At 48.0% G+C, this 24,248-nt stretch overlaps 6 protein-coding genes across 8 annotated transcripts; 3 read left to right on the plus strand and 3 right to left on the minus strand.

Annotated features, from left to right (window-relative positions):
* Positions 1 to 141: 141 nt before the first annotated feature.
* LOC9658257 lies at positions 142 to 1,791 on the minus strand. The gene is made up of 7 exons (XM_024685028.1): positions 1,725 to 1,791; positions 1,338 to 1,661; positions 1,113 to 1,286; positions 943 to 1,059; positions 714 to 893; positions 607 to 653; positions 142 to 548 (listed from the first exon to the last, which is right to left on the minus strand). Exons 1-7 carry the CDS (start codon positions 1,761 to 1,763, stop codon positions 296 to 298), a joined length of 1,134 nt encoding a protein of 377 aa, XP_024540796.1. The 5' UTR covers positions 1,764 to 1,791; the 3' UTR covers positions 142 to 295.
* A 123-nt stretch (positions 1,792 to 1,914) lies between these two features.
* Positions 1,915 to 2,814, plus strand: LOC112349873 (glycine-rich RNA-binding protein-like). The gene is made up of 2 exons (XM_024685056.1): positions 1,915 to 2,094; positions 2,237 to 2,814. Exons 1-2 carry the CDS (start codon positions 1,981 to 1,983, stop codon positions 2,684 to 2,686), a joined length of 564 nt encoding a protein of 187 aa, XP_024540824.1. The 5' UTR covers positions 1,915 to 1,980; the 3' UTR covers positions 2,687 to 2,814.
* Positions 2,724 to 4,371, minus strand: LOC9662476. 2 transcript variants are annotated; one of them, XM_024685040.1, is made up of 7 exons: positions 4,074 to 4,371; positions 3,838 to 4,011; positions 3,646 to 3,738; positions 3,516 to 3,584; positions 3,237 to 3,443; positions 3,041 to 3,166; positions 2,724 to 2,992 (listed from the first exon to the last, which is right to left on the minus strand). In XM_024685040.1, the coding sequence occupies exons 1-7, from the start codon at positions 4,317 to 4,319 to the stop codon at positions 2,849 to 2,851; spliced, it is 1,059 nt and encodes a 352-aa protein (XP_024540808.1). In that variant the 5' UTR covers positions 4,320 to 4,371; the 3' UTR covers positions 2,724 to 2,848. The 2 variants fall into 2 exon arrangements, with proteins under 2 accessions (XP_024540808.1, XP_024540802.1); XM_024685034.1 differs by having other exon boundaries at positions 3,237 to 3,418; positions 3,516 to 3,738.
* Positions 4,372 to 4,383: 12 nt separating this feature from the next.
* On the plus strand, positions 4,384 to 7,634 carry LOC9662477 (pentatricopeptide repeat-containing protein At5g27110). Of its 2 annotated transcripts, none has more exons than XM_024685001.1 (2): positions 4,384 to 5,213; positions 5,277 to 7,634. In XM_024685001.1, the coding sequence occupies exons 1-2, from the start codon at positions 4,397 to 4,399 to the stop codon at positions 7,610 to 7,612; spliced, it is 3,153 nt and encodes a 1,050-aa protein (XP_024540769.1). In that variant the 5' UTR covers positions 4,384 to 4,396; the 3' UTR covers positions 7,613 to 7,634. The 2 variants fall into 2 exon arrangements, with proteins under 2 accessions (XP_024540769.1, XP_024540775.1); XM_024685007.1 differs by having other exon boundaries at positions 4,811 to 4,919; positions 5,033 to 7,634.
* A 3,088-nt stretch (positions 7,635 to 10,722) lies between these two features.
* LOC9658258 (probable aquaporin TIP2-1) lies at positions 10,723 to 12,017 on the plus strand. Its single transcript, XM_002961626.2, has 3 exons — positions 10,723 to 10,935; positions 11,019 to 11,266; positions 11,328 to 12,017. The coding sequence occupies exons 1-3, from the start codon at positions 10,809 to 10,811 to the stop codon at positions 11,685 to 11,687; spliced, it is 735 nt and encodes a 244-aa protein (XP_002961672.1). The 5' UTR covers positions 10,723 to 10,808; the 3' UTR covers positions 11,688 to 12,017.
* A 255-nt stretch (positions 12,018 to 12,272) lies between these two features.
* Positions 12,273 to 13,355, minus strand: LOC9658259 (aquaporin TIP2-1). The gene is made up of 3 exons (XM_002962112.2): positions 13,148 to 13,355; positions 12,842 to 13,089; positions 12,273 to 12,737 (listed from the first exon to the last, which is right to left on the minus strand). The coding sequence occupies exons 1-3, from the start codon at positions 13,272 to 13,274 to the stop codon at positions 12,378 to 12,380; spliced, it is 735 nt and encodes a 244-aa protein (XP_002962158.1). The 5' UTR covers positions 13,275 to 13,355; the 3' UTR covers positions 12,273 to 12,377.
* Positions 13,356 to 24,248: the final 10,893 nt, after the last annotated feature.

Consider the following 24,248-nt stretch of genomic DNA (forward strand, 5'->3'; position numbering starts at 1 on the left):
TAGCCTTTGCGCACGCCATCGAAGATAAATCGAAAGCCACCGATTGCGAATGGAGAGAGCGAGGAGCATCGCCACCCGCGACACCGTGAGGCAATCCTCCTCCAAGATCATCAAGTAGCTCCCTGTTCCGAGGCTCAGCAAGAGAGCAAACAAAAGAGAGCAAAAGCTCCTCCTCCTCATTATCGTCATCGTTATCACTTCTCACGTGAAGAACATGAGCTCCTCTTATAAATTACCGAGAGAGAACGTTTGGTTCCTCGCGTTCCTATGTACACACCTGGGAGGAGCAGCGAGATCACTGCTCCGTCTCGAGAAACTGCCAGCTTCCGCCGCTCGAAGTCGTGCTCTTCTCGTGGCTGAGGGATGAGGTGGACAGAGCTGCTGCGAATTCGTCGTCGTTGTCCTGCGGAGCTAGATCGCTGATAAGCTCCGGCTGCCAGTTGAAGATACTGCCCGCTTGGCTTGCGCTGTGGAAGCTGTCGAGGACGAGGCCTTCCACTTTCTTCTTCAAGAGTTCCACGTCTTCGTGGAGGATGGAAATCTCGCCTCTGAGAGAAAAGAAAGCCTTAGCAACAGAAGCATAAGAACTAGGAGATAAGAGCTTACTGGAGCGAGTCTACAACAGTCCCTTGTTTCATGAGGAACTCCCTTAGCTGTGTGGGGCAGACAAGTTTAGTTTGCAAGGAAGGCGGAGTAAAGAAGACCAAGCGTACCTTTGTGCAGTTATCAGCCTCTAAGTCTAGTTCGATCGACTCTTGTGTGATTTGTGCCAAAATGTCCTCTTCTTTTTGCAGTAGCTCCCGCGCAGCGGCTTCCTTTCGCAGCCTTTCCTCGTCAGCAACACGTTCATCTTCTTTGGCCTTGGCGATACGGTCTTGCAGTGTGGCTTTCATCTGGAATGACGTGCGGATAAGAAAGCTCCAAAACCTTTACGTCTCTTACCTCTTCGAGAATATCGGAGGCCTTGAGCCACTCCGTCCGCACTTGCTGCACCCGAGAAAAGAGTTCTCTCGCTTCAGTTCCAAGCACTGCTTTCTCGCCGTAAACCTCTCCAGAGTGCTGTGATTCAGTGCGTTAGCATGGTATAGCATCTGTCGAGAAGAGCAACTTACCACTGCATTTGCTTCTCTAGCCTTGGCAACGGTCTTTCGAACTTCTTCGGCACTAGCATGTAAAGCTTCGACTCCCTCCAGGGCTTGAGCTTTCGCCGACCGAGCGGCAGCCTCGGCTTGCTCCGCAACTCTGCGTAGTTCTTTCATCTCTTGGATAGAAACCATCAAGTTTTGCTGCACGAAGAAACAGAAATCAAGCTTGAAATGGAAATTCTCTAGTCCCACCTTGTCAGTCTTGGTCTGCTCAATCATTTGCTCGATGGTCTCGCAATCCACTGCGTACATGGAGCTGGAAGCGCTCTTCCACACCCCCGGATCATCGGAAGAGACGGGCTCAGCGTTTTCGTCAACATTGTCGGTGTCAACAATGTCGGTGTCGGTGGAATCCATGGCTGGAGCCTCGGAGAATTCTCGATAATCTAAAATCTGCGTGGACTCAATCGACCGACGCGCCTTCCAGTCCAGGACCTCACCCTCTATGAAATCGATGCCGGCTTGGAGGTCATTCTTGTGCTCGATCGCAGTAGCTCGAATGATCCGGCGATCAACCTACACGCGCAAGAAAGAAATGTCACATACCATCTACTACAGCAGAATCCAAGAAAGAAAAACCTGAGGATAGAGCTTCTCGAGAGCTGCGCACGTGTCCATCGATCGAGGGAGAAACGGCAGCTCTGCGCAGCTGCCCAAGAACCCTAAAATTTCGAAGCCCTACAAAGAATATAATGCTCTTTTTGGCGCCACGTCAGATCCAATCCGGACAGTTAGTGCTTTCACCGCAATGGATGGCTGGGATTTGCCGTCAGCGAGAGCTAGGGTTCTTCTTTTTGGCTTCTCGGGATTGAGAGAGAGAGAGCTCGCGCTCGTCATGGCGGAGGTCGAGGTGGAGTACCGCTGCTTCGTCGGCGGCCTGGCGTGGGCTACCGACGACATCAGCCTCGGCGAGGCATTCAAATCCTTCGGCGATGTCATCGAATCCAAGGTACCGTGTTGTGATCCGGGGCGCATTTCGCCGAAATCTTGCCCCTAGCAGCGGCAGCTGTGCCAAGAGCCCGCGCTCGCGCCCGGATCGAGAGAATGCGGGCGTTCTTGCGCCGTGATTTCTCACCAGAATGTGTGCGCAGGTGATTAACGACCGGGAGACCGGCAGATCTCGCGGATTTGGCTTCGTCACGTTCCGCGAGGAGCAATCCATGAAGGACGCGATCGAATTGATGAACGGCAAGGACCTGGACGGGCGGAACATCACTGTTCACCAGGCACAGCAGAGGCCCGCCATGAGCAACGCCAACAAGTCGAGCCGCTATGGCGGATCGAACAACTACAGTGGTGGTGGTGGTGGCGGCGACCGTGGCTACACCAACGAGCGAGGCAGTGGTGGCTACAGCGATCGTGGCGGCTATGGTGGGAGGAGGAATGGTGCTGGTGCTGGTGCTGGTGTTCCTGGCGGTGGTGGCGGTGGCGGTCCCGAGACAGGGAATGGTGGTGGTGCTGCCGGCGGCGGTGGACGCCGCTATGGCGGTGCTCGATCAGATGGCCGCTCCGACGTTGACAATTGGAGAAGAAACGAGTAGTCCCGGATCGATCAAGCTCGACTTCCAAGCCGAGAAGAAACTTACGTACGCGTTCTAATTGCCGCTGTTGGTGTGATATGGTATGATACAACCGGTGGAATACAAAGGTATGGTCTCTCTTTCGATTTTCTGTCATCTCTTTGGATGGGCTTTACGCGATCCTCACGCTGTCTTCAAGCGAATAGCGGCCAGCTCCGACTCGACGTAGTCTCCGGCAAGCGTCGCGGGATAGTTCTTGGCTGCTTGGGCCGATGCGAAGTGGCCTAGGGGCTGTAAGATCGCGTCCGAGGCAATGTGGCCGAACACCTGCGCGAGAGTTGGATGTGACGATGATGAGAAGTGGAGAGTTCTTACCGTGGAGGAGACTCTCCACAGGCTGCGTCCGGCCTGCTTCGCTGCCTCGGCTGCTGCGATGGTCTCCTTGGTCACTATGACTTCGTGCATTCCAGCGCTACACTCGCCGCCGGTTAGCCACTCGAGCTGTGAATCCAGGCGAGGAGGAAAAAGAGCTGAGATGCTTGCGAGAAAGGATGGATGGAGCTTGAGTTACCTCTTTTCCGGCTTGGACGAGCAAGCATCCGGGAGGAACTCGCACGAGGAGCTTCTGGCCTTGCTTGAGCCAGATGTTGAGGCCGGGGAAGCGGCTTCTCCCGTGAATGGTGAGGAAGTTTAAGTCGTAGTGGTATCCGGCGAAGACGCTCCCTTCCTCGGTGAACTTGGAGAGATCGCTACCTGTAGGAGCCAGAAGATGAGGTCCCTAAGACAACGAAACTTAGGAGAGATGGAAAAGAAAACGAGGAAGTTTAGAGTTCCAGTGTTCTTGCGCTACCTGAGACATCAAGGATGTGAATGCGTCGGGAGGAAGGCCAAATCCAATCGCAGCCATCTCGGCAACAATCTATGCAAACGAAAGTTTTGGAAAGTGTCAAGGAAAGAAACGAGAAAAGAGAGGCTTTTACCTCCACAGCTGCGATCATCTTGCGTCCCCATCCATCCATAACTTCGATCCAGTCGGGGAATCCTTCCGGGACTACTGGATCAGCGTTAAACTCCTGCGAAGATCATTGGAAGTTTTAAGATGCTAGACTCGATCGAGATCTATCTTCAAAGTCCTTAGAAATGCTAGAGTCGATCGATCTCTCTTCGAGTACCTTGAATCGCGTGTTGGCTGGACGGGGGCCGACTCTCCACATGTAGCGCCATTTTGGATCGGCCCCTACGGGCATTCGAGGCTTCTCGGAGTCTGGGATTTTCTCCATGCGTGCTTGGAGATCTTTGTCCAGAGCACACCGGGGAACTTCCACTCCCTCTGGTGTCACTCCCACCTAGAAAAAATTTGAAATAGAATGATCGAGGAAAGAATTTCTAGCCTAGGATCGAGATCTACCTGGTAGTGTAGATGACGACGCTCTTGCTGCCGCTTGAATTCGTCCGCCATGCCGAAATATCGCTCCATCATGTTGAGGAATCGATCGTTGTCCTCGGGCGTGCAGCGCGGATCGCGAAGAACAAGGGCTCCGGCTTCTCGCAGGCATTTGGCGACCTCCAGGCAGGAATTCCTCACATTCTCGGGCAGGGGCTGTGATCCGCGCGCCTCGAGGTATGGCTCCAGCTCCACCACTGGAAGATCCATCCTAGCCCTACCCAAAATCGCAGTGAGCGGCAAAAAAATGTAGCAAGAAAACGAAGAACTAGGGTTCTTCACGGGAAATGCTTCTCGATGATAGGGTTTTGATCTCTCCGCCGGCGCCACACGATCGATCGAGAATCCCGGGTTCCAGGAGCTGCTCCTTCTCGCAGGAATCGCTGCTGACACAGAAATCGCCGCTATTCGAGAGAGTAGTCGCCGATACCGACCAGGTACGCGATCGATTCGTCGATCTTCTCCGGCAATGCAGCCGATCCAAGGATCTGGCACGGGGGAGGCAGATTCACGCCAGCATTACCAGAAGCAGCGCTCCTCAAGATCCAGTCGTGGGGAACTGGCTCATACAGATGTATCTCAAGTGTGGGAGCTTGATCGATGCCTCGCAGGTGTTCTACCAGCTGCTGGAGACGAGTGTGGTGAATCTGGTGGCCTGGACCGCGCTGATCGCGGCTTATGCCCGGAATGGGCAAACCAAGCTCGCGATCCGGCTCTTTCAGCAAATGCAGCTAGAGGGGAATTCGCCCGACCGGATCACTCTCGTGACGATCTTCGAGGCGTGTGGCAACCCCGAGAATCTGGAAGATGGTAAGAAGATCCACGCCTATCTCTCTTGCAACTCGGACGTAGTTCTTGGCAGCTCTCTCATCACCATGTATGGAAAGTGTGGGAGTCTAAGCGAAGCTTGTTTGATGTTCCAGAGCATGGAGGAGTGGAACACCGTGGCGTGGAACTCTCTCATGGGAGCTTTCATCCAGCATGATCGAGTGGAGGAGGCGATGGAGCTCTACTGGGAGATGCTGCAGTGTGGATTCTTGCCGAGTAGACCGACTTTCCTGACGGTGTTGGCGGCCATCTCTAGCCTCGAGTCTCTACGACACGGTAAGCTTGTTCACGACACTCTTGCTGAGGCTGGTCATGAGGATGATGTTGTTGTCCAGACAGCGCTGGTAAACATGTATGGGAAGTGCGGAAGCGTGGTGGAAGCAGTGGAAGTTTTCGACAGGATGCCCCGGCACGATGTGATACTGTGGAGTGCCGTGATCTCGGCTCACGTCAACTGCGCCGAGTACGAAGAATCTCTCAGGCTTTTCCGGAAGATGCAGCTCGAAGGGAACAGGCCAAACAACGTGACGCTGGTCAGTGTTTTGAGCGCTTGCGAGGGGCCGCAGGCACTGGAGACAGGGAAAGGGATTCACGAGTGTGTTGTGGAGGCCGGGTACGAGGGGGACTTGATCGTCGGGAATGCCATTGTGAGCATGTATGGGAAGTGTGGCAGCTTGGAAGACGCGTGGGATGTCTTTCACAGGGTGCCGCGGAGAAGTGTGGTGACTTGCAACGGGATGATGGGGGCTTGTGCCGTGCAAGGGGACTCGTCAGGTGCTCTCAAGCTCTTCCGGTATATGGTGCACGAAGGCATCGAGTTTGACAACATCACCTTCCTCAGTGCTCTCTGTGCGTGCTCGGGCACCTCGGGCTTGTCTCACGGCGAGTTCTTTCACGCTCGCATGCTGGAGTGCGGGCTTGAGCTGGACATATTCGTCGCGAATGCACTCGTCAACATGTATGGCAAGTGTGGGAAAGTAGAGGCTGCCGAGCACGTCTTTGAAGAGCTCCCAGAGCAAGATGTTCGTACATGGAACGCGATGATTCTGGCCTACGTCCAAAATGAAGAGGAGAGAAGCGGACTTTTGGTGTTTCGACACATGATGCAGAGTGGATACAAGCCGGACGAAGTTACCTTCGCGATAACTCTCAACGCTTGCTACCATCCCAGGTTCTTGAGGGATGTTCATTCTCTCATTTCTGAGACGGGGATATCAAACACAGTCGTTCAGAACGCGCTGGTTGTCATGTACGGGAGATTTGGTCTGCTGGAGGAAGGTTATCAGGTGTTTGAGAAGCTGGATCAGGAGAGCATTACGAGCTGGAACGTCATGATAGCCTCCTGTGCTCAGAGTGGACAAATGGAGGCGGCATTTTCTCTCTTCAGGGAAATGCAACACCAAGGAGTGGTTCCGAACAAGGCAACACTCCTCATCATGATCAATGGCTGTTCCACCTCAAGCGAGGCAAAACTTCTGCAGTGCTACTGGACAGACGAGCTGCTAGAGTCGCACAACATATTGAAGGTTGCTCTTGTGAGTCTCTACGGTCGATGTGGAAGCTCTCGTGAAGCTCTGGACATCTTTGGAAGACTGGAATCGCCGCCTACAGCGTGCTGGAACTCGGTCATCTTCGCTCATGTCCAGAGTGGGAGGGACTCCGAAGCGTTGAAGATGTTCTGGCGGATGCAGCAAGCCGGTGTTTGGCCAGACAAAACCAGCTTTGTGGCCGTCGTCAAGGCGTACTCCAACGTGGGGATGACAGAGCCGGAGATCGACTGGTTACGAGCAGTGATAGCCAACAGCGACGTGGAAGACGGAGTCCCCATTGGAAATGCTCTCATCAGCATGTATGGGAGGTGTGGCAGCTTTGGAAAAGCTCGAGACCTCTTCGACAGCATGGCCGAGCGAGACGCGGTCACTTGGAACACGATGATGAGCGTCTCGGAGCAACTGGAGCACGGGAGAGACTCCATCCAGCTCTTCCGACAGATGCTACAGGAAGGAACTCCTCCAGACAAAGTCACCATCCTCACCGTCCTCAACGTCTGCGCGAGCCTCCCAGCGCTGCAAGAAGGCAAAGCGATCTGCGTGTGGCTGGACCACACTCCACTCTCGGCGAACCAGATGATCGGCAACGCCATCCTCAACATGTACGCGAAGTGTGGATCCAGAGACGAAGCTCGCAGGATCTTCAGCGTGATGCAAGGCCGGGACGCCGTCTCCTGGAACGCGCTCATCGGGGCCTACGGATCCTACAGCCGGGGGAGGTACGCGTTCCAGATCTTCCAGGCGATGCAGCTCGAAGGCAGCACCCCGGACGCCGTGACTTTCACCACGATCCTGTCGGTGTGTAGCCACGGTGGTCTCTTGGGCGAGGCCGTCAAGTGGTTCCGGTGGATGAGAGAAGACTACTACGTGGAGGCCGAGACGGGGCACTATGGCTGCATCGTGGATTTGCTGGGACGCCTGGGACGAGTTCCAGAGGCCGAGGAGGTGGCCGAGAAAATGCCCGCTGGGACCGATCCGATCGTGTGGACGACGCTGCTGAGCGCTTGCCAGGTCCATGGTGAAACGCAGCGAGGGAAGAGAGCCGCGGAGAGACTGGTGGAATTGGATCCAGAGGTGACCTCCGCCTACGTTGTGCTATCCACGATCTATAGGAAGGAAGAATAATAAAAGCGTTCAATTGTGTGAAGTCAATAGAAGGCTCGTTGACTTACTAAAACCAGTCAACCGTAAGCTGACCAGTGGTCAATCCTCTTTTTGCTGATGGTCTGTGAACTGACAAATTCATATACAGACGTTTGCTCATTCTGGAAATGTTCTGGTCCAAGTGCCTCGGTTTGGGCTACTCATGTCTTGCGTACTATTGTGACTCGGTTGCGCTCAATGAAACCAATCACCATCATAACCCAGAATAGATGGCCATCGCCTCCAAAATACACTAGTCCTCGTTGTCAAGTAATTCGCTACGGTTTCAATCTCTCCACCCTGAGCCGTGTAGAAACGATTGTTCCCACGGTCCCATCCAAATGATAAGCAGCAACCTGGCCAGTGGTTTCAACGATTCATGAAAAGAGTTGCAAAACAAACTTACCCGACAACCGGAATTCAGTGCAGATAATTCGTGATTGCCAGAGAAATCCAGCCACTGAGGATCACATGAAGTATCTGTGACAAAGAACTCCCCCTAAGTACCATCCTCTAGGCATATATCCGGCCTCATGAAGTAGGATGCATTTACCATTGCAGCAGTGGCTTTGCATGTAGCTTCTCCATCTTTAACTACATTGTAAAGCTGAGAAGAATACTCTCGCATGCCGGGCTGGTCTTCGTTGAATGCTCCCCAGAAAGCGTCTCAAGTTGTATCTCCCCCATACTCACTAAAGGCGCAGTTTGTTGGCTGACTAAAATGGACACCTGAGATTTTAGCTGGAGCATCCTTCCATCTTGGTCCAATGCATTCATCACGCACAAAGTCTCCCCAGTGACGATCACAGTTTGTTGGGTTATGAAAGTAGACTTTTGCTGCACAGAAAGAGGAAATAGCAAATTCCACGCAAAACTCTTCAACATCGTTGGAAGCTGGGAGGATGCCTGTTGGCACACTCCACCCATCATTGACAAATTCTCCCCAATGCACACCACACTTGCCAGCTGAGAAAAAAACCAAAAGAACATAATGAGCATCGTGGATATTGAGAAGGAGAGAAGAGGTGATTTTTGAACATTAGATATTTACCAGTGGAGGGATTTGTCACCACATGTTTGTGATATTTTTAAATTTATGGATGACTGATTTACATTTGTGAGTTCATAGCTTTAATTCATTTCTCATATCAAGACATAACTCATTTTATAATAAACATAAGAAAAATCATCAATGATCAATAAAATTTTATGCAAGAAACAATAAATTTTACATGAACTATTAATGATAATTTCAAGAGAATGAAAAGCACAGCTAAAGTAGTACATAGTCCTATGGTATTGACTTTGATGGGACCATGGGAACAATTGTTTCTACATGGCACATGCTCAACCATTTCATAGTGAGCATGCCAGGATACAACATTTCGCTGGAGCTTGCCCCGTTGGAGCGTATGCCAAAACAGGGCATCTGGATGAGGAAAATCTGGTAGATGGGATGTTACGTGTCTTGGCTACGATGGTCAACCTCTTATCGGAAAGAGGTCTTGTCAGTGAATCAAATGTACTCGATTATATGTATATCAAATGCCCCTCTGGGACATGGCGCCCACTAAATCTCCTAATCTCTGTTCTTGTGGCATCGCAATGGTCACGCTTACGTTCCGTGAAGACAATGTAATCGCGAAGACAACATCGAGTACGTCATGCGCAGCCGGGGAATCGAACCCCGGTCAGTACCGTTACTATGATACCACTACACCAGCTGCGCCTTGACATTAACAAGACTTTTGCTCAATCCACATGGCAGTCTTCCACGAAGCGAGCTGGATTTTTTGCCAACACTCGGATAGCGTGCTGGTCGCTTGATGATTTCGTCAGGAGAGAATTCAAGGTGTGTCCAATTTGGAAGCACGTCTCAAAGAGAGAGAGACATCACTGGATTCACCCTCGGCAAGATTTCCAACGCTTGGCGTCTAGTCATTGATCCACAAAGATATATATATACTTGCAAAATCAAGAAGTGATTCGTGAGTGAGACGGGCGATAAGATCACTTGATCTTTCGACCATGGATTTGCCTCATTCGAACGTGGCGTTGCCTCGTTCCACCACGGCCTGCCTCCTGCCGTGGGGTGATCCAGATCTGGAGGTACTATGTTGTATAGATAACGAGAGGTTTTGAATTTGCAAAAATGCAAGACTTAAATCAGATTAAGATGTATAGGCAAAGTGCCAGCGCTCTATGATCTGGAAAACTTTTGAGAACTGGTCCCAGAGACAAAGAAAGAAGGATTGGCATGACAAGTATTTCGGTTGCTCACCAACTCTATCTGTAAGCTTCACTCACCCAACCTAAACTCCAATTAATCACCCCAAATCACATACTGTAGACAGGGAAACTGGCATCACAGACACAAGCCAAGTATGCAATGCCAGATTCATTGCCAAAGCCTCCAGCTGCTTCTAGTAGGAGCTTCTCGTGGGTGGCAGCAACAAAGTGGATCTGACACCACTTCTCTCTCCCATTTTTCCTTTAAAAAAATGCTATTGTCACTCACCAGCAGTTTACAAGCGACAAAATCGTTCCTTAGTGCCCTGTTCTTGTGATATCAATGCGCGCCTGGGTGGGGACCTCTTTCCTCATCGTTGAAAGAAAAAATCCGTCCGGGACGGTTTGCGATGGACAAGTGTGGATGGCTTCTTGTGCCGTCTTTGCAAGCTCTCGCATAAATCAAAGTTTTTCTATGGTGTTAGAGAGCTCTATGGTGACTATCAAACAATAATCTTATCTTACCTATACATAATTTGATCATGGTGGAAGAAGTCGCCATTCACAAAGACGGGTGAAAAGAGCATGCCAACGTTTCCCACATTGGCGTGATTCTAGGAGTCAGATGTCTTTAGAATATTCTCCGAGGGGACACGTCGACTGAGCCTTATCCTACGGGCATATACGCATGTTGGGCAATGTATATTCGCATGTACGGGTGTCCATATGTTCGCTGACACGTGTCCAGGGCTCGTCAGCCCTAGACGGTCGGCGGGTGGGGACCACGTCAGCCGTGGAAAAACCTTGGCTTAACCCCGCCGTTATCTTTATAACGGAGGAGCTTTAAGCCCCCTTGAAAAAGCTCTCTTTTCTTTCTCCTCCCTCACTCTCTTCTCTCTTTTTTTTCTTCTTTGTTCTTCGTTTTTCTTGGACTTTTTGATCGAAGATCATGGCTCGTCTCGCAGTCGGAGGTGCCGATGAGTACAGGCAACCGGATGCAATGAAGGGAGCTCTCGCGGAGTTCATTGGGACGTTCTTGTTCGTCTTCGCTGGTGTTGGATCCGCTATGGCTTTTGGTTCGTTCGCTCACCCCTCTCGCTCTATCTTGCTTCTTAAGCTATACCCTTTGATTGATCGGGGAAAAATGCGATGTTTGCAGCCAAGCTGGAAGGACCGATTCTCACACCCGCTGGCCTGGTGCAAATCGCGCTCGCGCACGGGATCGCCCTCTTCGTCGTCATCGCCGCCACCGCCAACATCTCGGGAGGCCACATCAATCCCGCCGTCACGTTTGGCCTCGCGGTTGGAGGCCACATCACCATCGCCAGGGGAGTCCTCTACTGGATCGCCCAGCTCCTCGGGTCAGTGCTCGCGGCTCTCGTTCTCAAGCTCACCTTCCTCCACGAGGTAACAAGCTTTAGTCGTCCGTGAGCCACCTTGACTAACTTGACTGCTTTGGAACTTCCAGAGTGTTCCCATTCACGCCGTTGGAGCTCACGAATCTCTGATCTCCGCCCTGGTGATCGAGATCGTCACCACTTTCGCTCTCATCTTCACGGTCTACGGCACTGCGGTGGATCACAAGCGTGGAGTCGTCGGAACCATCGCCCCCATCGCGATTGGATTCATCGTGCTCGCCAACATCCTCGCGGCCGGGCCTTTCAGCGGCGGATCAATGAACCCGGCCAGATCCTTTGGCCCAGCTCTGATTACTTTCAACTGGACGAACCACTGGATCTACTGGGTCGGGCCTCTCATCGGTGGTGGCCTTGCTGGGCTTGTTTACAACGAGATCCTCATCACTCCACCACCTCCAGAGGAATACTAGAAGCTCTCCGAGCAGCTCGAGATTGGTCGGCACGGCATGGATTGGATCGTTTCTTTGGGTTGATTTGCTCTGTTTGTTGATACTGTGTTTTCTACTCTGTTTTTCACCTCGATTTTTCCTCTTTTTTTCCCCCTCTTCTTCGTTTTACCCTTTCTTTTCCTGCGCTGTATGATTAGGGATTACAGTCGGAGCAAAGAGATCGTCGAGATTCCGCACATTGGAAATAAACCCAAGAAGCAATCGATGTCAATGGAAGTAGTTCTTTTCTCAATTGTGCTGTGCTCGTTGTTTCCCGCCAGAGTGCTATTTAAAAAAACGTCATAGCCCTAATGCACGAACACTATGACAAAAGTGACAAACACGTCCTGCTAGTTGTACACTGTGGATCTTGACTCCGGGGAAGACGATGGTTTATCGACCGGTTTGTGGCAGCGAGCGAGGAAAATAAAACGATGGCAAGGAAAAAAATGTGCTGGCGATGGAGATAATGGCCAGTCTTATCGCCTGTGGTGCTGTGATGAGAGACAGCTGTGGGACTCAGCAGTGATCCACGATCATTATCACAATTTTCGCTCGAGATCGTGGTCATCATAATGGTTTGTTTGGGAATTGGTACTTCCAACTCTTTTGCAAAATCATTGAAAACCAAGAACACGAAAGAAGATTCAGGGGAGAGGGAGAAATTCCTTCCTAGTATTCCTCTGGAGGTGGTGGAGTGATGAGGATCTCGTTGTAAACAAGCCCTGCAAGGCCACCACCAATGAGAGGCCCGACCCAGTAGATCCAGTGGTTCGTCCAGTCGAAGGTAACTAGAGCTGGGCCAAAGGATCTGGCCGGGTTCATGGATCCGCCGCTGAAAGGCCCGGCCGCGAGGATGTTGGCGAGAACGATGAATCCAATCGCGATGGGGGCGATGGTTCCGACCACTCCACGCTTGTGATCCACCGCAGTGCCGTAGACCGTGAAGATAAGAGCGAAAGTGGTGACGATCTCGATCACCAGAGCGGAGATCACAGATTCGTGGGCTCCAACGGCGTGAATAGGAACAGCCTAGATGTTCCAAAGCGAGAGAGTTTCCATGGGATCACAAGGATCAAAGTTAGTCCAAGCCAGTCAAGCGAGCTCGTCAGGGAGCGGCGACTAGAAGAGCTTACCTCGTGGAGGAAGGTGAACTTGAGGACGAGAGCCGCGAGCACTGACCCGAGGAGCTGGGCGATCCAGTAGAGGACTCCCCTGGCGATTGTGATGTGGCCTCCAACCGCGAGGCCAAACGTGACCGCGGGATTGATGTGTCCTCCCGAGATGTTGGCGGTGGCGGCGATGACGACGAAGAGGGCGATCCCGTGCGCGAGCGCGATTTGCACCAGGCCAGCGGGTGTGAGAATCGGTCCTCCCAGCTTGGCTGCAAGACAAGACGAAGTTTTGGTAAGTTCTCCTGCGAGAATCTAGCAGCTACACACCGAAAGCCATAGCCGATCCAACGCCCGCGAAGACGAACAAGAACATCCCGATGAATTCAGCGAGCGCGGCTTTCATTGCGTCGGGTTGCCTGTATTCGTCTGCCCCTCCCACCGTGAGACGAGCCATTTCGGATCGATCGAGCGATGAAAGAAAAAACAAGGGAAGAAAAACGAAGAACCAGAAAGAGAGATTGGCTTGGCCTCACAGAGATGGAAGATTTTTAAGGCCGGACTCATTCGTTGCTACCGGGTGACGTGGAGCCCACTGGCACCGCCCTAGCGACCCTGGGTCCCGCCACGTCAGCTGGACCAGCCTGCTGACTCACCGCCTGGACACGTGTCAGGCGCGAAGAGTTCGTAAACAAGTATATAAAGTCTCGTGTATAGTTTGCATTTGTGTTTGAGTTTGAGGAGGACACACGATGCGCTCGTCCGTGCGATTTGCTCTGCAAAAGAATCGAACACTTGTCGCTACCACCTTTGGGGGTTTGTTTGATCGATCAATCAATCAATGCACGACTTGATAAGGATGTTATATGAAATCAGGAAGGCTTTTTATCCTACATAAACAAGATGCCCCTTGAAGGCATTACGCTAAGGTTGTAGAATTATATAGACAGAACGGGCAAGCCTTTCTTTCTCACTTATTTGATCTCAACCAGTTGGTAAGCAACTTAGAACTTGACTAGCAACAAGGATTTCATCGGAGTACATTGAAAACCATGAGAGGACCCTCTTTGATACGACAAGCTACAAACAAAAATAAAAGATTCAGAAAGTCACAGTGCTTTTTCTGCCCGGCTGTTAATGCTCCAGAGTGCCGGCTTTTCCGTGACACCAAAGCACAACAAAAGCACAAATTAGTTTGAGTCATGCTTTACTTATAAGGGGTTGCCCAACCAATCAGAATTTTTTGTTTTTTTAAACCAGCTTTTCTTCTTGCATCTTCTTCTACCTTGTCTTTTTTAGTTTTTTCCTTGGCCTCAATGTGAGCAATGTATTCTAGATTAGTGAGTGAAGTTTCATAGGGAATAGAGATGAACCTCTACTTCTCTCTTGTTTGTGGTTGTTTTTAAGTTTGAGTGGAGAATGGCATTGTGAGTTGAGTTATAAATTCTTCCATTGTTGGCTCATGAGCTTCTTCCATTCTATAGTTTACATTTACAGCAATTGTAGCACTTAAATCATCATCATTATTATCATCTGCACTTATATCAAATATAAGTCTTTTCATCTTCATCTTTTTAAAGTTTTTTACTTGTGCCTTCTAAAGCTACAGCCATGTGAAATTTGGCATCCATAGTTGCACAATCGAAAAGCTAGAGTCCAGTTTTCTTAAAGCTAGCAATGATGTTTGCAAGAGTTAGAGCTTTGTCCAAGTGCTCTTCTCACCATTCCTGCTAAGATCTTTGTTGGAGTGTGTTTATGAAATTTTGCCTCCATGTACTCAGCATGGATGGCTTTGAATGCTATCTTGAAATGTTTGAAACAATATACATTAAGAGGTTGCATGTAATATGAAGTATGAGGTGGCATTATGACGATGTCAATTCCTAACTCGAATGCTTTCTTTAAAGTAGCAAGAGCCATGACCATCCATCACAATGCAAGCTCGATTTGTTAAAGAGATGCCACTTGGGATGACTTTTGCAAAGTGTTCAAGGAAGTAGGTAAGCCCATTATCGCTCATCCATGCATTGGCTTGTACTTACATAGATGCTCCAAGCTCACACAAGTCCAACTAGCTTGTTGCTCAATTATGCTCTTAAAATATGTAGTGATTTAGAAGTTTTTGGCCATTCGTAGCAATAGCACAAATGATTATTATCCTTTGATGTTCATTTGGAATGACACTAAAAATTGTACGAGCTTGTTTATATAAGTAACCAAAGGGAATGACTTGAATATAAAAAAAAAGGGCTCATAAATAATAATGCACCATTTTTTCCAATCAATTAAAGGTCTTGGGATATTTGAGGTTAAGCATTATTGAGTTTAAGTAATTTGCTTGTAAGAGAATGACTTGAGAAACAATATGTTAAGGTTTAAATATAAAAGAAAAAGGGTTTATAAATAAAAATACACCCCCTTTTTCAATCAGTTAAAAGTTTTAAGATATTTAAACAATTTTGAGTTTAAGTAATACTAAACTCCTAAGAAGTCCAAATTTAAAACTTGAGAGATGATCCGTTGAGGTTTAAATACAAAGGGAAAAGGCCATGAATAATAATGCACTTCTTTTTCCAATTAATTAAGGGTTTTGGAATATTTGGGGTATTGAGTTTGAGTAATATTGTTCCAAAAAGTTCAAATTTAAAAGATTACAACTTGTTGAATACCATATAACAGCCTTACTAGATCAAGTGTAAAATAAGGATTTTATTTAGGGTGATTTTAGTTAATTTTTGTTTCTTCTATAAATCTTTGTTGGGTTTTGTTAAGTACACCAAGAAACATTTAAGGGTTTCTAGCTCATTCAATTAAGGTTTGAAGTGATCTAAACTCTAGAATTATAAAAACAATTGAATGTGACTAGTAAAATTGGTTGGTGCCACATCAAATTGTTGGATGCCCAATTGGATTACACTCTATGGCATTTGTAAAAACTTGATATTAATCAAGACTACAGTTCTCATCTTAGTTTTTTTATTTGTCTTCCAGTAGTTGTAATATTACCTTTTTGTCACAATTTTGCAAAAAGTTTAATTCTTATGATTCTAATATTGCATATAATTCCAATATTTTTAAAAATTGGTACCTGGCTCTATTTCCACATAGTCATAGATCTAATCAATGTTTTGTGCTTAATTGCAAGGTTTACAATATTGTTCTATGTTTAAGATTTTATTATACTCTTTGGTTCGCTTAAGCAAAACTTGTAGGTATATCTCAAATATACTTAGATATTCTAGGATATTCTACCATCTAACAGTTGTTATTTATTTAGATTAATCTTGTATTTAAAATTTATAAATTTTTGTAAACACTTTCTAGTATATTCTTATTTATTTTATGGTTGATATGCAATAATATTATCATTTATTTATAAATTATAAACATGTTTATAATTATCAATTAATTGAATTATTCAAAAATACTAAGTAAGAATGACACTACTATTAAGCAAACCAAGTGTTACTGTATGCAACACATAACAAATTATTTTTCTAACTTTTGTAGTTGCATATATGTAATTAGTGTTTAATGCTAATATTTTCAATTAGTATAACTCTATTTAAGATAAATACACCAAGAATACACCTATATTATCTCATAAACAATGTCAGATTAGCATCCAAACCCACATCATATTAACATGAAAAGTATTTTGCTTAAATAAAAACTTCTTTAGAGATTGAGTTGGAGTTTCATTGTATTTTATCTTATAAGTCACTTTCTGTTTGTGTTTGAACAAATTTAATTAATATTAATTCTTAATTAAAACCAATAATATAAATTTCTAATAGATTTGTTATTTAATTTATTTACATTATTTAATCATGTTCAATTGTGAGGGCCAAGTGTACGGCTACGATGCCGTATACTAATATTAGCGTAGTGGATTTTGGTAGCCGTCGGATTGGTTTCAATCCGGACCACTCGCTCCTGTATATAAGCTAGGGTTTTTGGGTTAATTGATATGCACATTTCTGTATTCCCTTTCCATATTCCATGCACTCACATTGGTGGAGGTGAGGGGCACCTTTGATTGTCCCTGGGGAGTGCTTGGATTTGGGATTTCGGTTTAGATCTAGCTTTTGCATTGTCTAGATCTAGCTTTTTCCATTTCCTTTCTTTTGTTCTTTCCTTTCAGGATTTTGGTTTAGATCTAGCTTTTTGCATTGTCTAGATCTACCATTTCTTTCTAGCTTTTTGTCATTTCTCTTCTTTTGCTCTTTCTTTCTCATTCATTTTCATGGCCAATCCACAATCTCCTCCTTTGACTCTAGAGCAGCAGTTGGTTCAATTGCTTGATGCTATGCGCCTGCAATTGAACAACCAAACTCAGTTGATGGCGGCGTTCACGGCACATGGTACAACTCCTCCTGCTTTTGGTGCCAATCCTCGCGTTCGGCCGGAGTTCTTTCGTGGGAATCCTGGGGATGATGTGTACCATTGGTTCGATCACTTCACGGTGATTGCCACATATCATTCTTGGGATGATGCTCGGCGTTTGCGTGAGTTCCCCACATGTCTTCAAGGGACGGCATTGCAGTGGTACAATGGATTGAGCGCAGCTACTCGTGGCGATTGGAGTGTTCTTCCAGACGTCTTCAAACGTGCCTTCGGACACGCCGACGATTGTGATGATGCCTTCCAACAATTGCATCGTCTTCGCCAAGGGCCATCTGAGTCGGTGATGCAATTTGGCGTTCGTTTCCGAAGTCTTTTGCTTCGTGCGGAGCCCAATATGTCGGAGCGGATCAAGCTAGGAATGCTGTGGCCAGCACTTCGTCAAGATCTTGTCGGACTTGTGCATGCACTTGCTCCTGCCACTCTTGACGATGCTCTTCGCTTGGCACAACGTTATGAGACGTCGCCTCTTCCACTTCTTGCTACACGTCCTTCAGCTCCACTTCCTATGAGTGATGGTCCTGTTCCCATGGAGGTTGATGCTGCTGCTACTCGAGTCCAAGGACAAGTACGAGGACGTGGTCGTGGCCGTGACATTCGTTGCTGGGCGTGTGATGAAGTTGGTCATACTTATCGGCGTTGTCGGCGCTTTCCGGATTGGCGACCTCCATTTCCTGGGTGGAGACCTTGGCGTCAGCAACGTCCCGTTGGTGCTGCTGCGGTGGAAGGTTTGGATACCGAGGTGCATTCGGGAAACGAGGAGTCGTGCGAGTAATGGAGGGACCTTGCGCGAATAAGTTAGTGACCCCTCCATCTTTCTTTCGGGAGTATCATCAAGGGGTTCACTCGGCACCGGTTCATCCAGTGTTTACTTTCCAAGCTCGTTTTTATAACAAGAGGTCTCCTATTCTTCTCTCCGTGTTGGTTGATACAGGTTCGAGTTTATCTTCTATTGCTCGACCTGTTGCCACACGTTGTCGTCTACACTTGTGTCGTGCGGCGGATCCAGTTTTCATTCTTTATTGCAACGGCCGTACACATGCATGTGCACGAGATGAGGCGGACCTGGTTGTGCGTGTGGGTGATCTCGAGCTTGAGTTGCAGTCGTTGCGGGTGGTGCCGAGTCAAGCTTTTGACCTCATTCTTGGTATGGATTGGTTGCAGCACAATCATGCCAAGTGTGACTTTGAGGCTTTTCCCCCTTGTCTCATACTTCCTTATGTTTCATCCATTCCTCTCACTTCTGTACCTCTTCGTCCCTCTACTTCTACCTCTGCTTCCATTACTTTTGTTCCCCCATTATTTCCTCTTGTGTTTCCATCTTGTTCTGCTCTTCCCTTTTCCGATCCCTCCGATGATCTTTGTGTTGCAGCTGTTGATCAGCTCATGAAGGAGTATTCTGATCTCTTTGAATTTGACCTATCGTCTGGGGCCAAGATTGCCACACGTCATCCCATTCCAACCGGGGATGCTCGTCCAATCAAGGTTCCTGTTCGTCGTCGGTCACCCAAGGAGATCAAGATTTTACATGCAAACGTCAAGGAGATGTTGGAGAAGGGTGTTATTCGGAAGTCGCGGAGTCCTTGGGCATGTGAACCTCATCTTGTGACAAAGCCTGATGGGAGTATTCGTTTCTGCATCGACTATCGTCCGTTAAATGAGGTGACGATCCCGGACGTGTACCCTCTTCCTCACACTGCTGATCTCTTGGATCGTCTGGGGCGAAGTCGTTGGTTCACCAAGCTAGATCTTGCTTCTGGGTATTGGCAAGTACCGATGGCTGAAGACGATATTCCTAAGACTGCTTTTCGTACACCATTTGGTTTGTACGAGTTTTTGGTGATGCCGTTTGGTTTGAACAATGCTCCAGCAACTTTTCAGCGAATGATAGACGAGGTTCTTTGCGATATGCCAGAGGTGACAGCTGACTTCATTGATGATGTCTTGATCCACTCGGAGGGGACGTGGGAGGAGCATGTTCGTGATGTTTGTAAAGTGTTGGATCGGCTATGCGACGTTGGTTTAAAGCTGAAGCGGTTGAAGTGCGTGTTTGGGTCCAAGGACACAACTTATCTTGGGTACCGTATTTCTCGTGAGGGTTTGCAAGTTGATCCTGACAAACTTGTGGCTGTTCTAAAGTTCCCTACTCCGAAGTGTGTGAATGATGTGCAGCGCTTTTTGGGTAAGGTGCAGTATCTCGGTCGTTTTGTGGATCATCTTTCCGATCGCACTTTACCATTGCGAGCGTTGCTGAAGTCATCAATGTCATCTTTCATCTGGTCTCCCGATTGTGAGCGGGCGTTCGTGAATCTCAAAGAGCTATTGACGACTCCTCCGGTTTTGGCATATTCTGACTACACTCGACCTTTTATTTTGCGCGTGGATGCTTCTGACATTGGTCTTGGAGGTGTGTTGATGCAAGAGAGCTCGAGTGTGCCTGGTCAGTGCCATCCCATTGCATACATAAGCCGTACATTACAACCAGCGGAGATGAACTACTCCACGACGGAGAAGGAGTGTTTAGCAGCAGTCTGGGGTTTCGAGAAACTTGATGCCTATCTACATGGTTCTCGGACGTTACTTGAAGGTGACCATGCTGCTGTTACTTCATTATTGAAGCGGAAGAACCTGCTTGGTCGTACGGCTCGATGGGCTTTGAAGCTTCAAATATATGATTTCGATGTTGTTCATCGCCCAGGGAGTTCTATGGCTGATGCTGATGCCCTTTCTCGAGCTCCTCTTCCTTCTCCACTCACTTCTCATGTTTCTGATGAACCTGTTGTTCCAGCATCTGTGGATTTTCTAGATGAGGATTCTGTGCCATCGGCGGTTGCTGTCCTTGACGTTCAGTGTCCACAGGGCGTAGAGCAAGATCTACCTTCTCTGGATGAGGTTCGCGAGGCTCAAAAGATTGAGCCGTGGATTCGAAGGCTTCGAGATGGGTTTGAGAATCCTGTATCACTTGCTAATGACTTGCCTTTTCGGCATTTACATTCTCAATATCGCCTTGAAGATGGCCTTCTTTATTTTGTGGGGACGGATCCTGATGCTCATTTACGGCTGGTGGTGCCTTCGGTGTTTATTCCGCGGTTTCTCCATGCCTACCATGATTCTCCTATTCTAGGTGGGCATATGGGACACCGTCGTGTCACCGAGAAGTTGCGCAGATCTTTCTATTGGCCAGAGATGCGACGTGATATTATCCGGTATGTGCGTAGCTGATTTTGCATCAAGTTCTGTATTTGCATGTTTATCAAGCTACTGAATTGCTAAACCCTAAACCCTAACCCTAAACATGTGGCAAATGCTGCGTGAAGAAAGATGCCCTTTCTGGGCAAATGCTGTAAGAGGCAGATGCCGAGCAGATGTATCTCAGGCTAGCGAAGGGGACAAACGAAAGCTAGCTATAAACATGACGGGATGCAAATAGATTACTAGGCTGGTCCTGCGAAAATCAAAAACCATAATTGAAAACATTGAAAATGCAAAAAGAAAGGTTTATAATATTTTTGAATTTTAAGCAACCAAAGGAATGTAAGTAGGGCATGTGTTTGTAAGTTTAAAAATGCCTCAGCCATATAAATTCCCAAGTAAATAAAGCTGTTTCTATTTTTGGTACAGGTAAACTTTATAGCGTGTGGGCTCATGCAATTTTGAACCCAAAAATGCACCAAAAGATGCTCGACTAGCATTATTCTTTGAATGGCATGTGGCCTTATATTGCCATAAATGGACGTACACACACAGCATAATTATTCCTTTACACGGCGAATAATCTTGGCGCGGATCGCTAACATGGCATGGCAAAGTTCGAATCACTGACATGGCACAGCTGGATCGAGGCAAGGACATGATGTGACAAAGTTCAACCTCCGACAGCAAAGTCTAGAAGCTACTCAGTTTGAAATTTGTCAGAGGAATCATAAGATCTGGTTTGTCAGAGGATTTGATGTGACGTTCAAGCGTGTGTTATTTTTGAATTCTCAAACTCATTCCTAGGTCTATCATTTTTGTGCACCGTGTTCTTGGTTCCGCTGAGCGCAGTGAGCGCTGCTTGTGTAAGCGGCGTTGTGAGCTGTGGTTTATGCGTCTACAAGCGGTTGCGGCATTGCGAGCGCCATTGCGAGCGGCAGTTTATGCGAGTGGCAGTTTGTGCGAGCGGCGCTACGAGCAGTTGCGGTGTTGCGAGCGGCGCTACGAGTAGTTGCGGTGTTGCGAGCGGCACTGTCTTTGGTGTGGCTATCGCTTCCTCTTGATATTCGGCACTTGTGCTTCCTGGTATGTTCACCATGGAATGGTTTAGGACCACATTTAGAAATGGCATGAGGCCACATGCCATCTTGGGCCCTTGCAATTTCATGGCTAGCGTATTGTCATGCATGTTTTTACTTGCCTGCAGCTGTGTGTATATCAAGATGGCATGAGGCCTCATGCCATCTTTGGCCCCTACTAGCCTATTGCCATATTCCTTTTGCCTTGCTGCAACTGTATATATTTTTGTATGGGTGACTAGTCACGCACACAAAAATATATACAGTTGCAACAAGGCAAAAGGAATATAGCAACAGGCTAGCAGGGGCCAAAGATAGCGTGAGGCCTCATGCCATTAGTGGTACCACTAATGGCATGAGGGCTCATGCCAATTTTGTGAATGCGAAATTTCACGTGGGTGTCAATAGCATGTTTGAATAATGGCATGTGGCCTCATGCTATTTGGTATGTTATGATTTAGGCCATTCTCCAATCATTTTTTGTATGGTCTTAACTTCTTTTCTGCACTTTCAGAATGGCCTTCAGGGTTGGGGAAAAGGTTTACATTTTGAATGGTGGGAAGAGAGTTGCAAAAGGGACCCTTGTGTCTATGGATCGGAACTTTGTTATACACTGTCAAAGGCTTGGGGAAGGCAATGCTGCTGTATCAGTAGAGACTGTCTTCGATGGGAATGTGGTCGCTATTGAACGAGGAGAGATGGTCGTCGGGGTAAATGTTGTTGTTGCCTTGAAAAATCTGCAGAAGAAAGCAGATGTTGGGGACAGCGCAAGTGCGACGCATGTTCCCTCCGTGGATCTTAAGAACCGTGCTACATGGATTCAGGCAAAGGTGTTTCTAAACAACCCTGAGGGGGAGGTGGTAGCTGAGGGCTTAGCCACAGTTGTCGATCCAAGAGATGCGGTTGCTAATCAAGAATTGGGCTGGGATGATATTGGAGTTGCAATTTTAGAGGTTGTTGACACAGAAGAAAACAGTCTGACTATTGGAAGCATTGTGCGGTGGAAATTGAGGCATTTAGTGTTTGAGAATGTGAAGGATTCACAATCAAACACCACTACAACTGATGACAGAACATCTCTTCATGGGAAAAGAAAGTACACCTTCCTACAGCGCAGCCAAAGGGATCTGAGCAACGAACCGAAAAGGCAGAAAATGGCGATGGAGGTTCGAATGGTCTCGACAGTTGCTTGTTGCAAGAGGAGGTGCTGTCAACATGCTGATTGGGATGCTATTGAAGAGGAGAGAGCAAGATACAAGACATTGTCCTGGAAGGCAGCTCGCAATTTTGTGTATGAGGCATTACGGTCATCTGTTGATGCTTCAGAACATCAGGTGGGGGGCATGGTCTTCCAGAGGGGTTTGGTCTGCATGAAGGCATGGAGAATCATTTATGGAGTCCCTCGAACCACATTCTACAGAATCAAAACTGAGTTCGAGGAACAAAGGGTTCAACAGGCAGTCCATGGGAACGACGGTACGCACAAAACCAGGGGTCATGTTGTATATGGAGAGGCAATCTTCAAGAGGTTTGTCGAGACATGTAGCGAGCAGCAACCACATAAAACCCGCCTCTTGGAAGATGGAACACGAGACACCCAACGAGTTCTCCCTTCCATGTATACCAAGGGGGCCATATTGGAAGATGTGAATTGGGAACTCCAGAGTAATGGCTACAGGAAGCTGAGCCAATCTAGATTTAGTAGATTGTGGAGCAACAGGTTCAGGGATGTGAGTATAGGAAAGTACTCCAGCTTTTCAAAGTGTGACGAGTGCACTGCTATCAAAATGGCTTTGTCAAAGAATTCTTGCAGCGCTCAAGAGCGAGAGACGTTGGTTAGAAGGCGGCTCGACCACAACATCGAGCAGAGAAGCTGCAGGACTGCATATTATCATAACAGGATTCTCTCCATGGAGAGACCTGACTCTTACCTCTGCATCATCCACGACAAAATGGACCAGAAAAAGACGTGCTTACCTCGACTCAATCCTGCCCCCAAGGCAATCTCTTCATCCATGCAGCTGCCTGTGTCTCTATTTGGCATAATCACTCATAGGCATAGTGCCCAGAACTATGGGAACTTCTTTGTACCTCTATGGGGTGGCGGGGGTGCAAACATGATGATTGCGTCCCTAGCAAAACACTTAAGGTCTCTGCAAAGTGCGCAGACTGAGCTGAACGGCCAACCCTTGCATAAGGCCCTTGTCGATCGAACCCCATACAGGGTTCAGCTGGAGGAGGAGCAAAGGTTTGCAGTATCGCGTGGGGCCCCATGCCATCCCAGTGAATATGTTGGCCGTCAGATTGTAGGGTTATCACGTGAGGCCTCATGCCATTCCGACGAGGCTGGTCGCCCGGTGAATGCACAGCCTCATCCAAACGAAGCAGAATCTCAAGGAAGTTCTTGCGGCCGATGTGGCCTTCCACCCCATCTTCTGCTCCAAACAGACAATGCTGGCAGTGAGAACAAAAACATGTACGTCTTCGCGTACTTGGCGATGCTTGTTGCCAAAGGCATATTTGAAACGGTTACACTTGGCTTTCTCATGGTTGGGCACACTCATGAAGACGTCGATGCCATGTTCAGTCACCTGGCAGAGTCCCTCCGGCGATCCAATGTCCTCACCCTCCCACAACTCTACGATGAATTCCAAAATTGCATCAAAGGCACTGTTGAAGCTGCACTTGTGACAGAGGTTCCAGACTTTAAGGGGTTTGTAAGAGGCTACATCAGGGACGGATCCGAAACGCTGATT

The sequence above is a fragment of the Selaginella moellendorffii genome, unplaced genomic scaffold (genome assembly GCF_000143415.4).
Source record: "Selaginella moellendorffii unplaced genomic scaffold, v1.0 SELMOscaffold_1, whole genome shotgun sequence".
In the NCBI taxonomy this organism is placed as follows: Eukaryota; Viridiplantae; Streptophyta; class Lycopodiopsida; order Selaginellales; family Selaginellaceae; genus Selaginella; species Selaginella moellendorffii.